Below are 12,240 nucleotides of genomic sequence, written 5' to 3'. Positions count from 1 at the left end.
ACCTGAGTGTCTTGCACCTCCTACATTGACAGGCAGATTCTTTACCACTGTGCTACCTGGGAAGCTCCTGGTGCAGCTAAATAAATAAATACTAAAGAAAAATGTTTTTATTGGGAAGCCCTGGTGGCTAATAAAACCTGTGTGTTTATTAGAGAGCTAACCTTTATGAAATTGGTATCACACTATAATGTTCTGTAAGTTGCTTTTCTCATTTTTTTGAAATTCATATATTTATTTCAAGAAACAGGAAAAGACAACAAAATCATTCAAAATCACTATCAGCAGAAATTTAAAAAAGAAAAAGAAATTCAGAGCCCTCTCTGATGGTGTTTGTTTTGCCTTGTTTTGTTTTTAATGCTTAAGAAAGTAGTAGTGGGTAAAAAAGTAGTGGGTAAGTTGATACTGTAAGTTTATTCATTTGGTTGTTCATTTAATAAATATGAGCAAAGGGATTTTATATGAGAGCAAACAACAAAGGAGCGAACAAATAGCAGTTAGTTTAGTGTGTGTGTGTGTGTGTGTGTGTGTGTGTGTGTGTCTGAAGGATAGAGTATGTACAAGATGTTTTAGGAAGTAAGCACTGAAAGGCAAATTGGACCAGACTCTAGAATGCCATAAAATCCAGGCTAAAGAGCTTCTCCTGAAATGCAGTGGGGCCCCACAGTCCTTGCTACCCATGTCTTTAAACCTGTGTCACCTAGTGTGTGTGTGGGTCCAGCTGCTCGCCGCTCAAAAGCCAGTAAATGGGCCAGGTTGGTGAAAAGAAAAGTTTGCTTTATTTCAGATGCCAGCAACTTGGGGGGAGGGTGGTGGACATCTGACAGCACCTGTATCACTTGCACAAAATAGATTATTGTTTGAAAATTTTTTTATATCCATTTTTGGCTGTGCTGGGTTTTTGTTGCTGTGCCTGAGATTTCTCTAGTTGTGGTGAGCGGGGGGCCCCTCTCTAGTTGAGGCATGGAGGTTTCTCATTGTGGTGATGTCTCTTGTTTCAGAGCGCCAGATCAGGAGTTGTGGTTCGCGGACTTGGTTGCCCTGCAGCGTGTGGGATCGTCCCAAACCAGGGACCCAACTCATGTCCCCTGCATTGGCAGGCAGTTTCTTAACCATTGGACCACTGAGGAAATCCAAAATGGATTATTTTTTAAGCTTAAATCCCATTACTAATTTAAAAAGTGTTGGAATTTTAATTTTTAATATTTATAAAGTAGGTGTTATTTGCTAAACTCTGTTAGGTACCTCAAATCCATCATTTTAGCTCATATCCACTCATTGATTGAACCCCCAATGTTGCCTGCTTGCTTAGATTTTTGCTTTTCTCTTTTAATAGTACATTTTGTCTGTCTGTATTCTGATAGAGAGCTAATTCATTTTAATTAAATGCCTAATATTTTATTATCTGTATGTACCATAATTTATTCAACTGTGCCTGTACTGGTAGATATTAAGATTTCCTTTTTGGCTGTTTGTTTTACCAGAAACAATGCTTTGATAAAGTACTTGGCAATAAATTTTTACATAATGGGTTTTTAATACTCAAAGTGGGATTTCTGGGTCAAATTTTTAATAAATATTGCTACATTGCTTTCCAAAGGCATTGTAACTGTTCACACTTCCAGTTGCATTTAGGAAAGTGTCCCCTGTTCCCACCTCTTCTGCAGCACTGAATATTTTCTCATTTTCAATTTTTTTTCAACCTTTAAAGGAAGTTTATTCTTCTTCCCACTATTTCAACTCAGACAGCATGTTGTATTGGTTTATTGAATATTCCAGAGTAGGATGAAATATCCATCATTTCTAACATTCCAGGCAGAACAGCTTGTGCAAAGGAACGTGATGAGTAAGAGGGGCTGGGAGACTACAGTCCATAGGGTCGCAAAGAGTTGGACACGACTGAAGTGGCTTAGCAGGCCTGCACACACATGGTTCATTATGGCTGAAGTGAGGGGGGATTTGGTGCAAAATAAGGCTGGGTAGACTCCTGTGGGCCAGACCGAACCGGAATTGGTAAACTGTTTAAAGAAAGGCTATCTTTAGCCCAGTTGAGAAGTAACTCTCCACTTAAAAAAACACACAACGTGAGAGTTGCGAGTCGTTTTCTTTGGGGTAATGTGAGGACTGCAGCCTGGGAGATAGGACTTCAGATAGCTCTGAGAAACTGTTCCATAGAGGCAGGGGGAAAGGCAGTATATATGTAATTTTGGTAAAGGGAGGGTACATTCAATGAAGCACATTTTTTTTTCTTAGAAAGTTTCTGCTAGTCTCGTGAAGCTTCTGCGAGTCACGAGAAAGTGTTGTCACCATGAAGGATTTTAGTGCTTTTCTAACTATGAGGAGATACACGAATTGGGCTCATAAAGTCTGATCCTGAGACTATCTTAACTATCTCAGGACCTGTCCTGCCAGTTTTCTCCAAGCACAGAGTGCCTCATTTCTGCTCTCCACCTCGAACTCCCTCAGGGTGTGTTGAAGGTCAGCAGCACGTGATTTAAACCTTGTGGAGGTTGATAGCAAGCACCCATGGCAAGCGCCAGATTGTAGCTGACACTACCAAAGCTTTAACCGGGGGGATGACGTACGGTCCTGCTTATTTAAAGGCAATTTTTATCTACATAAGAATTCCTTGGTTTGGGGGAAAAAAATCCCAAACAATATTTTTATTTTGGCCTTTTGATCATAGCATAAAGCGGTTTGCAAATGTAATAGGTTTTGGCTTCAGGTCGTTCCTTTCACCATCCACTTGATCCTCTCATGAAAGACCTTCTTGCTTCGGCCGTCAGTCTCAAAAGAGGCGGAAGGCTCCGTCTGCCGCGCAGTCTGTAGTCGTCAGCCTTTTGCGTAATCCTAATGCTGCGGGTCTGCCGGAACAAACGGGGAGGGGCTGGAAATAACTGGCGTGTGATTGGCTGCTTAAAAACCGTATGTTAATTAAGTAGCAGTTCGAAATGTCCTCTGAACCGCTGAGAGTGTTCAAAAAGTTTTTTCAGTCTTTGGTAATGCAAGGATTCTTTAGAAAACACATGCCAGTGTATATTTTGAGAGAATAATACGTGTGCTTTTTTTTTTTTTTAACTCACCATCACTAAAATACTTGTGCTTTTTGTACACCTCTTGAAAACCAGCGTCTCGTGGTTAAGACTATACTTTCAGGGGTCATTTCTATAGTTCGTTACTAGAGAAGTTTCTCTGATCGTGTAGAGCACCCGAAACCACGAGGAGGAGATACAGCGTTCTCTCCTGAGCGTGAAGTCGGCTCTTGGTGTTGCTTCTGCAGCTGCCATTTGCCATTGATGATCGTTCTTCATTTTCTTTTTGGAAATGAAGAGGGAGAGGACGTAGTCTGAGTGGCTTCGGACATCACTTAAGTGGTGTTGTACGCGTAGGGTTTTTTTTTTTTTTTTTAGTGTTTTTTGCTTGAGGTGTTTATTGTTAGTTATTACTAGTATTGGCTGTTATTTATTCGTCACCGGTTCCCTCAGTTTATTCAAACTTCTGTCTACTGCGTCGGTGATATCCCATCAAACTACCTCGTTATCTGTCGTTTTCTTGTGCTCCTGTCTTTAATTTTTCCTAGCGTCAGGTTTTTTTCCCAAGGAATCAGTCCTTTGCATCAGGTGGCCAGAGTATTGCAGTTTTAGCATCAGTCGTTCTAATGAATATTCAAGATTGATTTCCTTTAGGATGGACTGGTTGGATCTCCTTGCAGTCGAAGGGATTCTCACAGTCTTCTTCAACACCAAAATTAACACCACAGTTCAAAGACATCAATTCTTCAGTAGTACTCAGGTTTCATAGCCATACATGATTACAGGAAAAACCATAGCTTTGCCTACTAGATGGACCTTTCTTTGTTGGCAAAGTAATGTCTCTGCTTTTTAATAAGCTGTTTAGGTTGGTCATAACTTTTCCATGGAGTAAGTGTCTTAATTTTACAGCTGCAGTCACCGTCTGCAGTGATTTTGAGGATACTGGCAAGTTGCAGTCCATTGGGTCGCAAACAGTTGGACAGGACTGAGCGACATTTTTCAGTTACGTTTATGTGTTTTGATCATGTGTCTTTTTAGTTTGCTAAGTTTGTTGTGTGTACACATCTCAACTTATCGTGAATTCCCTTTTTATGTTTGAAGACTGAGAACAGTTTTCATCCCTTTTCTTTTGTTAATGTAGTGGAGTGTGGTTTTCAGTAGGCATTTTCTGGAAGTATCATTTTGAGTGTGTAAACACTGGTTTCCTTCTAGTTGATTCTGTGTCCTTTTGTGTTACTATCAGTAATGAGGGCTTTCATTTTTCCTTTAATTAAAAAATACTGTATAAAGGAATTTTAATTTTTTTCTTGTATTTGCATTGATCCTGATATTTGCTTTGCAGGAATTTATGTTGATGCAGTTAACTCCCTGGGCCAGACAGCCCTTTTCATTGCAGCATTATTAGGCCTTACAAAATTAGTTGATGTCCTGGTGGATTATGGAGCAGATCCAAATCAGTAAGTATAATAATATCACTATCTAGAAAATACACACTAAAGATGAATTGGAGTGTCTGGAAACTAATTTAACAAGATATTAAAGGAACCTTTACTAATTTATGTTGGTGAACTACATTTGTACACTTGTATTGAAACATGCTTTATTTTATTGGTCGCACAGTTTGCAGGATCTTAGTCCCCTGACCAGGGATTAAACCCAGGCCCCCAGTGGAAAACTGGAGTCATAACTACTAGAGTGCTGTGGCTCAGATGGTAAAGCATTTGCCTGCAATTTGGGAAACCTGGGTTCGATCCCTGAGTCAGGAAGATCCCCTGGAGAAGGAAATAGCAACCCACTCCAGTACTCTTGCCTGGAAAATCCCATGGACAGAGGAGCCTGATAGGCTACAGCCCATGGGGTCCCAGAGTCAGACACTACTGATCAATTTCTTTAAAAGCCTCTTAAAAAACCCACTAGACCACCAGGGAATTAACAGAAACGTGATTTTTAAACTATTAATAAAGTTTTCTGAGCAGTAGTGTCTAACTCTTTGCTTTACCAAGTATTGCTTGTGTAGTTCCATCCACACTATTGTTTATATGATTCATTTAAAAGCACTGTAATGTACCCCACAGCTAAGTTCTATCAGTGATACTTGGCATTGCTTTGTCAGGATGACATTTGTAGTTGTGATTTAGAAGAATTTGAGTAATGGTCCAAATTTTTTTTTAATTAATTTTTTTTTTTAATGTGGACCATTTTTAAAGTCTTTACTGAATTCATTACAATACTGTTTCTGTTTGACGTTGGCCATGAGGCATGTGGGATCGTAGCTCCCTGACCAGGAATCGAACCTCCACCCCCTGCATTGGAAGGCAAAGTCTTAACCACTGGACCACCAGGGAAGTCCCCTCAAATTTTAATATGAAAGAGCAACACACTGTAATGAGGCAGCTAAAAGTGAACATTTCTTCTCTCCGTGTAGGACTTTTTGCTTTGCCCAGGGCCTTCCCAGGTAACAGGGAAAAGCAGGTATTTTTACGGTTTACACTGAACAGAACCAAAAACAAATTTTGAGCATTTACATGATTCCAGCTAATTTTCACAGGAATGCCAGAATATGTACATCATAAGTCATAAAATACCTTTCATATCTAATATAAGGAGACCCTACTTAATGTATTTTTTTTTTAAGTACTGATTTTGGAAGTTTGTTGTTATAAGATTGTTTACTTAGAGGGGAAAAAAATTGGAAGCTTGGAAAAGTATGAGGGAAAAACTCTGCAAGATGAGAATTCTGTGACCCAGAGATAACATAATGAACATTTTGCTTTGTTTCCTTCCAGAATTTTTCTGGACTCACATACACTCTGTCTCTGCTGTATCAAAACTCAGAAATAGCCCTGCCTGCAGTTCTGCAGCAAAAACAAGTAAATAAAAAAAATTATAATAGTAAAAAAGCAAAAGAAAAATAATCTTTAATACTCCTGATTAGGGGACTGACCCTCCCAGAAAGTTTAAATGGCTGGTCCATAATGATGCATTGTGTTAATGACAAATCTGAGACCAGGAGCCCAGCACCTGAAGAATTCAGAAATTCCCTTTTTAGAAATCCCCATCATAACAGGAGGAGGTGGGAAAGGACAATATCAGGAGGAAGAAGGTAGGCCCCTTAGCTTTTCATTTTGTGATAGGAACACTTTCATGTACTTTAAAATATCTTCCATCAAGGTGAAAGGAAATTTCTGGGGGGAGAATGTATTCCTAAGGGCTCCATGGAAATGCTGTGATGGCCTGGGCTTATTGAGGTCACAGAGTCAGATGCCTGCAGGACTAAGTGGGTTCAGTGGGTACAGGCTCTGTCTAAGTAGCATCTGATCAACTGGGCAGAAAAGGAAGCCATGGAGGCCAGATTTTCCAAGAGACTAAAAATCTCAACTTTTATTGTGAAATCCCCAAAGTGTTAAATATTGTCCATTACTTTAAATTCTTATTTTAAAATACTATATGGACCAAATAAAAAATGCCTCTGGGTTGCCAGATCAGTCTGTGGGCCTCTAGTTTTCAGCCTCTAGGATAAATTAACAAAGCAATACATTTTGATACCACTTGAACCTGGATTCCCTTGTATGGTTAGTTGGGCATAAGAAATATTATTCCTTTCTTCCTTAGCATTCATGAGAAATAAAAAATAATATCTTCTCTCTTCCTACCCAGCTCTCTTACTGTTTATGGGAAGAATGATTAGAAGGCTGTAAAACATTATATACAAATTTATTTTTAAAGCAAGGAGAATGTTACAGTTCACATGGTGCAGTGTGCTGGACTGCTCATCAGGCCTCAGAACAGGAGAGAACTCACAGTGAGATGGTCCACTGCCTCACTGGCATCACCTGGGGAACTTGTAGAAAGTATACATTCCTGAACTCCATGCTTGCAGATTCTGATTCAGTCTGCTGTATAGTCTGATATCTGTATTTTTGACAGATATCCCATGACTTATTAAATAAATATGGTATGTCTGTATACTGGAATACTATGCAGCTATTAAAAAGGAATTGAGGTGGCTGTATGCTTTCATATTGGAATTTCTCCTAGATATATTGTTAAAAGAAAAAATTTAAATGCAACAGTTAATATAGCATTCTTTGTCTTGTTTTTTGGCCACATTATGTGATTTGTGGGATCTTACCTGGCTGGAGATTGAACCCAGGCTCTCAGCAGTGGTGAAAGTGCCAAGTCCTAACCACTGACCCACCAGGGAATTCCCAATATAGCATATTCTTATTCCTACTTGTACGTGCATAGAAAATTTCTGGAAGGATACAAAAACTGGTAACAGTAGTTGCCTCTAGGCAAGAGAATTGTGGGTCTGGAATTGGGAGACTTTCTTCTTTTTATCTTCTTTTCCTCTTTTTTTAGTTATTATTTTAAAAATTTCTCCTTTCTTTCCCCCTTCCTTCTCCCATTTTTGTTTCTTTTTAAATTAAAGAGAGCAAGCTCTGGAACTTCTCTGGTGGTTCAGACTCCATGCAGGGAGCTCAGGTTTGATCCCCTGGTTGGGAAACTTAAAATCTTGCATGCTGCTTGGCATGGCCAAAAAAAAAAAAAAAAAGCAAGCTCTGTAGGTGATCCTGATGTGCAACCATGTTAGGAAACCACAGCTGCATATCACATCTTCACATCTCATTAAGGGTGTCCCTTCATGTCTCAGATAGTTTATTGGCTTTGGTTACATTTTTTGAGTTGTAGGTGCTTGACCACCTTGCTGATGCCAAGGTTTGTGGGCCTCTACCTTAGCACTTAGGAGGTAGAGACATTCTCACATGAGATGATCTCTGGTTAGGCTGTGCTTCGCCAGCCTGACCACGTGGCACTATAGACTTGAAGGTTTCAGGGCAGCCAGCGTCAGGGGACTGGAGACAGAACACTGGGTTTTGAACCAGATCCATGCCTGGGTGTGAATCTTGGCTTTGCCCTTTTTGTTTCCTCATCTGTAAATTGAGAAATAATACTCCTTGAACAGTGGTGGTTAATGATGGGAGAGGGAAAGGTGTATAAAGATGGGAGTGTTAACGGTGTTATTGGTGTGTCACTAATGGTGTTCATACAGGTCTCCTATCACCAAAGGTTGCCTTTGCAGTAAGGGAGCCCTGTGTTATCCATGGAAGGGGAGGAGTGTTTCCATGGACACTCATTGTACCCCTCCCCTCCTCCAGCCGCTGCTTTGATGGGAGTACTCCTGTCCATGCAGCAGCATTTTCAGGCAACCAGTGGATCCTCAGCAAACTGCTGGATGCAGGGGGTGATCTTCGACTCCACGACGAGAAGGGTCGAAACCCGCAGACCTGGGCTCTGGCAGCAGGGAAGGAGCGCAGCACTGTGGTAAGGGAGGGCCTGCTCTGCAGACGTGCTGGTGACAGAGCGCAGGGCCAGAGGCCGGTCCAGGGACAGTACAGGGCTTGCCATCAGTACTGGGCGCACATGCCTAGGATGAAGCGAGTGAACCAACTGTAAAGCCTTGGTCAGTTTTTCTGGTCATCCATTCAGTGGGGAGAGAGGACGATTCTGGTTTTGTCTGACCCTTAACTAGCACTTACCCTGCATCAGATGTTCTGAATTAAACTAGTTAAATATTAACTCCTTCAATCTTCACAACTACCCTCAGGTAGGTCCTATTTATTGTCTCCATTTTACAGATGGGGAAAGTGAAGTGCAGTGACATTAAGTAACTTGTCTGTAGCCACATGCTGGCAGGCATGATGTGTTTTAATGAGGGCTAAATCATCTAACAAATGGAAAGAATAAAGGACTTGCACAGTTCTGGGCACATGGAGGGAAGGGGGAGATGGGCAGAGTCCCCTCCCTCAGGTTCTCCTGCTCATTAGCTACTGGGCCTTGGAAACAGGTTAAAATACTCCTGCCTCAGTTTCCTCATTTGTTGAATGAAGGGTTTGGAGGAAATTATCGTCAAATAAGCTCCCTGAAAATGGAATCATCTCATTCCGTATCTTTAGGGAATCCCGTGGCCCCTTCCCTTGCCAGAGATTTCCCTGTGGGGGGCTCCTGTCTCCTCAGACCATTCCGGTCCCACTGAAAGCCAGGCTGGCCGTTAGCCGTGTGGGGTTGACCGTCCCTGCTGTGTGTTGCAGATGGTGGAGTTCATGCAGCGCTGCGCGGCGCACATGCAGGCCATCATCCAGGGCTTCTCTGACCTCCTGAAGAAGATTGACTCCCCTCAGCGGCTCATTAGTGGCCTGCCCCGGTTTGGGGGCCTCATGCAGGGGTGAGTGCTGCCGCAAGCAGAGTCGGATGTTCTGCATCACCCAGCGTTCCCTGTGGGGGCCCTGCAGCCTGGGCCACCTCGGTCCCCCCACACTAGTTCCTTCCAGCACCTGCCCACCCAAAGGGGTGAGCTTCAAGGGAGAGGATGTGGCCTCTGAAAACCATCAGTGTGCCATCCACTCCCGCTCCCCGCTTCCAGGAATGTTGGGGGAAACGAGTTCTGGGCTCCAGTGGGAAGCACCATGTGGTTAGCAGGGAAGGAAGGAACTTTTCAGCTCAGGGCTGCCCAGCAGAAAACCCTTTCTCAGCAGAACAACTGGCTAGCTTTTTTTTTGGTCATCTCAGAATCATGGAAAGCATGTTCCTTTATCAGTAAGGTTGCAAAAGACCACAAATGCTTAATTTAAGGTTCCTCAGGCTGTTTTAAGCTGGCCTAAGACTTGCTGCCACCTGGGTGGGCAGCCTCCCCAGCCCCCATCACAGCTGCAAGAGGTGGGCTCCATCCAGGCTTCTCTTCATGCTCAGGAGAGTTATTTGACGTTTTCTGGGCTTTATTGACTTAGGATTTATATGTGGAAAATTGTGTCCATGTGACTTTCTCTGATGGCATCTTTATCTGTTATTGGGGTGGCTAGACTCATCTCACCCTTCACAGGCTCCCGCATCTCATTCTTTGCACATCAAGTCCTGGTTTTCTTCTCATGACCTGGGTGCTTTTCATGAGAGATAAGTTTGTGATTCCCTTAAGGACCAGTTACTCCTAACTGCTCTCCTTGCTGCCACTCTTGCCCATCTTGGTTCTTTACTCAGCGTGGAGAATGACCTCTTAAAAATGAAATATGAATTGTGCCACTCAATACTAAAAACCCTTTTAGGGTCTTCCCAGGGCTATCAGGTTTAAGCACCTGAACCCCTCATCCGGCCTTGGAGCCCCTACTTGGTTCAGGTCTTCCACCGCCTCTCCTGCCAGAGTTAGGATCTTGGCAAACTGAATTTCTTGTGACAGAGCCGAAGCCTAGTCCCTGCTGCTGTTTTGTGACCTCAGGCCAGCAGGTTTCCCCTTTCTGGCTCCATTTTTTCCCGTCTGTAACATGAGAAAGTTGGACAAGATATTCTTTATGATTTGTTCCAACTTTGACCATCTGTATTCGTTATCTGTTGTACTAAGCCCAAACTTAGTGGCTGCAAACAACAATAAATATCTCACAGTTTTCGTAGGTCAGGGATCAGGGGGTGGCTCAGCTGGGTGGCTCTGGCTCAGGGCATCTCACGATGATGTGGTCGAGATGCAGCGTGGGCTGCAGTGTTCCGGGACTGCAGGGTCCAGTTCCAGGATGGTCATTCGCACAGCTGGCAGACTGGTGCTGGGTGTTGGGCCCCCCCCGTGAGGCTGCTGGAGCACCCTCACGACATGGCAGCTGGCCTTCTCCAGAGCACGGGCTGCAGGAGAGATCAGGGCAGAAGCCCTGGGGGCCTGGCTTTGGTACTCACACCACGCGGTCGTTTCCGCAGCATCCTGCTGGGCAAACAGGTCAGCCCTCTCTGACCTGTGCATGGCTCCACAAGGGCACGGACACCAGGAAATGGGTACCACAGGGTCCTTTCAGATGGCTGGCTGTTAAGTGGTAACAATGAAACCCAACTACACATGCTGACAGCTTGGTTCAGCGTTACTCCTCTGGGTATGGTTCCTCCTTACTTTCCCCTCCTCTTTTCAATATTTAGAAACCCTAACAGCTCTCCTAACCGACCGCTGAAGGCTGGAGTAATTTCTGCCCAAAATATCTACAGCTTTGGCTTTGGAAAGGTAAGAGGTTGCCACCAGCAGGCACTGTTTGCGGGACTCACTGGGGAATTCCCTGGCCCCGGCTCTGGCCTCAGGCCCCACAACTTCATCCAACACGGCCTCCCACGTCCTCCCCAAAGTGTTCTCTTCTTTACTGCTTTTGCAGGACAAGTACCTCTCAGTGTTTCTGTCCTTACTGAAAAATGATGAAAGCCCCGGAGAGTTCTTTTGAATGACTCTGGGCTAGATTTGGGGAGTTCTAGGAACTGAACCTTTAATTCCCAGCGAAGGCCCCAGACATGTTCTGTGGGGGCCTCATGGGATCCCTGAGGCCTGGTGCTTCCTGTAGGCGTCTGACCTCTTTCTGTGAGCTTCCTTTTCCTCACCAGCAAGAGGGAAAGAGTATCACAACCTTGCAGGGTTTCTTGGAAGATTAAAGGTAATAAAAAGAATTATACTCAGTGCATAGGGGTATCCAGCAAATTGGTAAATAGCAGCTACCTTTATTTTTAGCTGGCTGTCAAGATTCTGAACATAGTTAAGTTTTTCCCTTTTCTCCCTCTATTTGAAACTCTGCTTTGCTTTCAGTTTTATCTCACAGGAGGCACACAGCTGGCCTATCTAGGATCTCTTCCAGTAATTGGAGAAAAGGAAGTGATTCAAGCTGACGATGAGCCCACCTTCTCTTTCTTCAGTGGCCCCTACATGGTCATGACCAAGTAAGCAGAAGTTGGCCGGTGGAAGTCGGATTTAGTCCCACAGGAAGAATAGACTTTGTGTGACTTCCCTGTATGGGGAGGGTTTCTGCCTGAACACAGGGACATACTGAAATGCAAATGTCTCCATCAGGATTTCTCAATCTGTACACCATTGACACTTTTGTTCCCCTGTGTTGTTGGGGGTGGTCCTGTGCACCGTAGGATGTTTGGGAGTGTCCCTGGTTTCTCCTCACTAGATTCCAGTAGCAGCTCTGCCTGCACCCCCAACCCCCTGCATTTATGATCGTGACAACCAGAATGTCTACAGTCAAGGCCAGATGGCCCCTGTTGAGAACGACTGCTCTGAAAGATTACTTATAACAGTGTTTCAACCTCTCTGCTCTCTAGAGAATTAGAGGCAGCATAGTGGTGACTGGCCTCTGATACAGGTCAAAGGCACTGAAGCCCCACAGGCATCAGCTAATGGCTCTCACCAGCTGAT

The 12,240-nt window shown here is 43.6% G+C and overlaps 1 protein-coding gene and 1 non-coding gene across 9 annotated transcripts in view; both read left to right on the top strand.

Annotated features, from left to right (window-relative positions):
- The window catches only part of TEX14 (testis expressed 14, intercellular bridge forming factor), a 146,030-nt gene that overhangs the window by 78,402 nt on the left and 55,388 nt on the right, over positions 1-12,240 (top strand). For all 8 annotated transcript variants that reach the window (XM_070478543.1, XM_070478545.1, XM_070478544.1 and 5 more), the window contains exons 3-7: positions 4,372-4,486; positions 8,189-8,354; positions 9,122-9,255; positions 10,980-11,061; positions 11,629-11,759. In XM_070478543.1, the coding sequence (XP_070334644.1) occupies positions 4,372-4,486; positions 8,189-8,354; positions 9,122-9,255; positions 10,980-11,061; positions 11,629-11,759 (628 nt within the window). The remainder of the gene's footprint in view (positions 1-4,371; positions 4,487-8,188; positions 8,355-9,121; positions 9,256-10,979; positions 11,062-11,628; positions 11,760-12,240) is intronic.
- On the top strand, positions 3,138-3,352 carry LOC139039348 (small nucleolar RNA U3). Its single transcript, XR_011492657.1, has one exon. It is a non-coding gene; the product is annotated as a small nucleolar RNA U3 (small nucleolar RNA).

The sequence above is a fragment of the Odocoileus virginianus genome, chromosome 17, assembly GCF_023699985.2.
Source record: "Odocoileus virginianus isolate 20LAN1187 ecotype Illinois chromosome 17, Ovbor_1.2, whole genome shotgun sequence".
NCBI lineage: Eukaryota > Metazoa > Chordata > Mammalia > Artiodactyla > Cervidae > Odocoileus > Odocoileus virginianus.
Note: the sequence above shows the minus strand (reverse complement) of the source record. Positions and strands in the feature narration are given on the sequence as shown.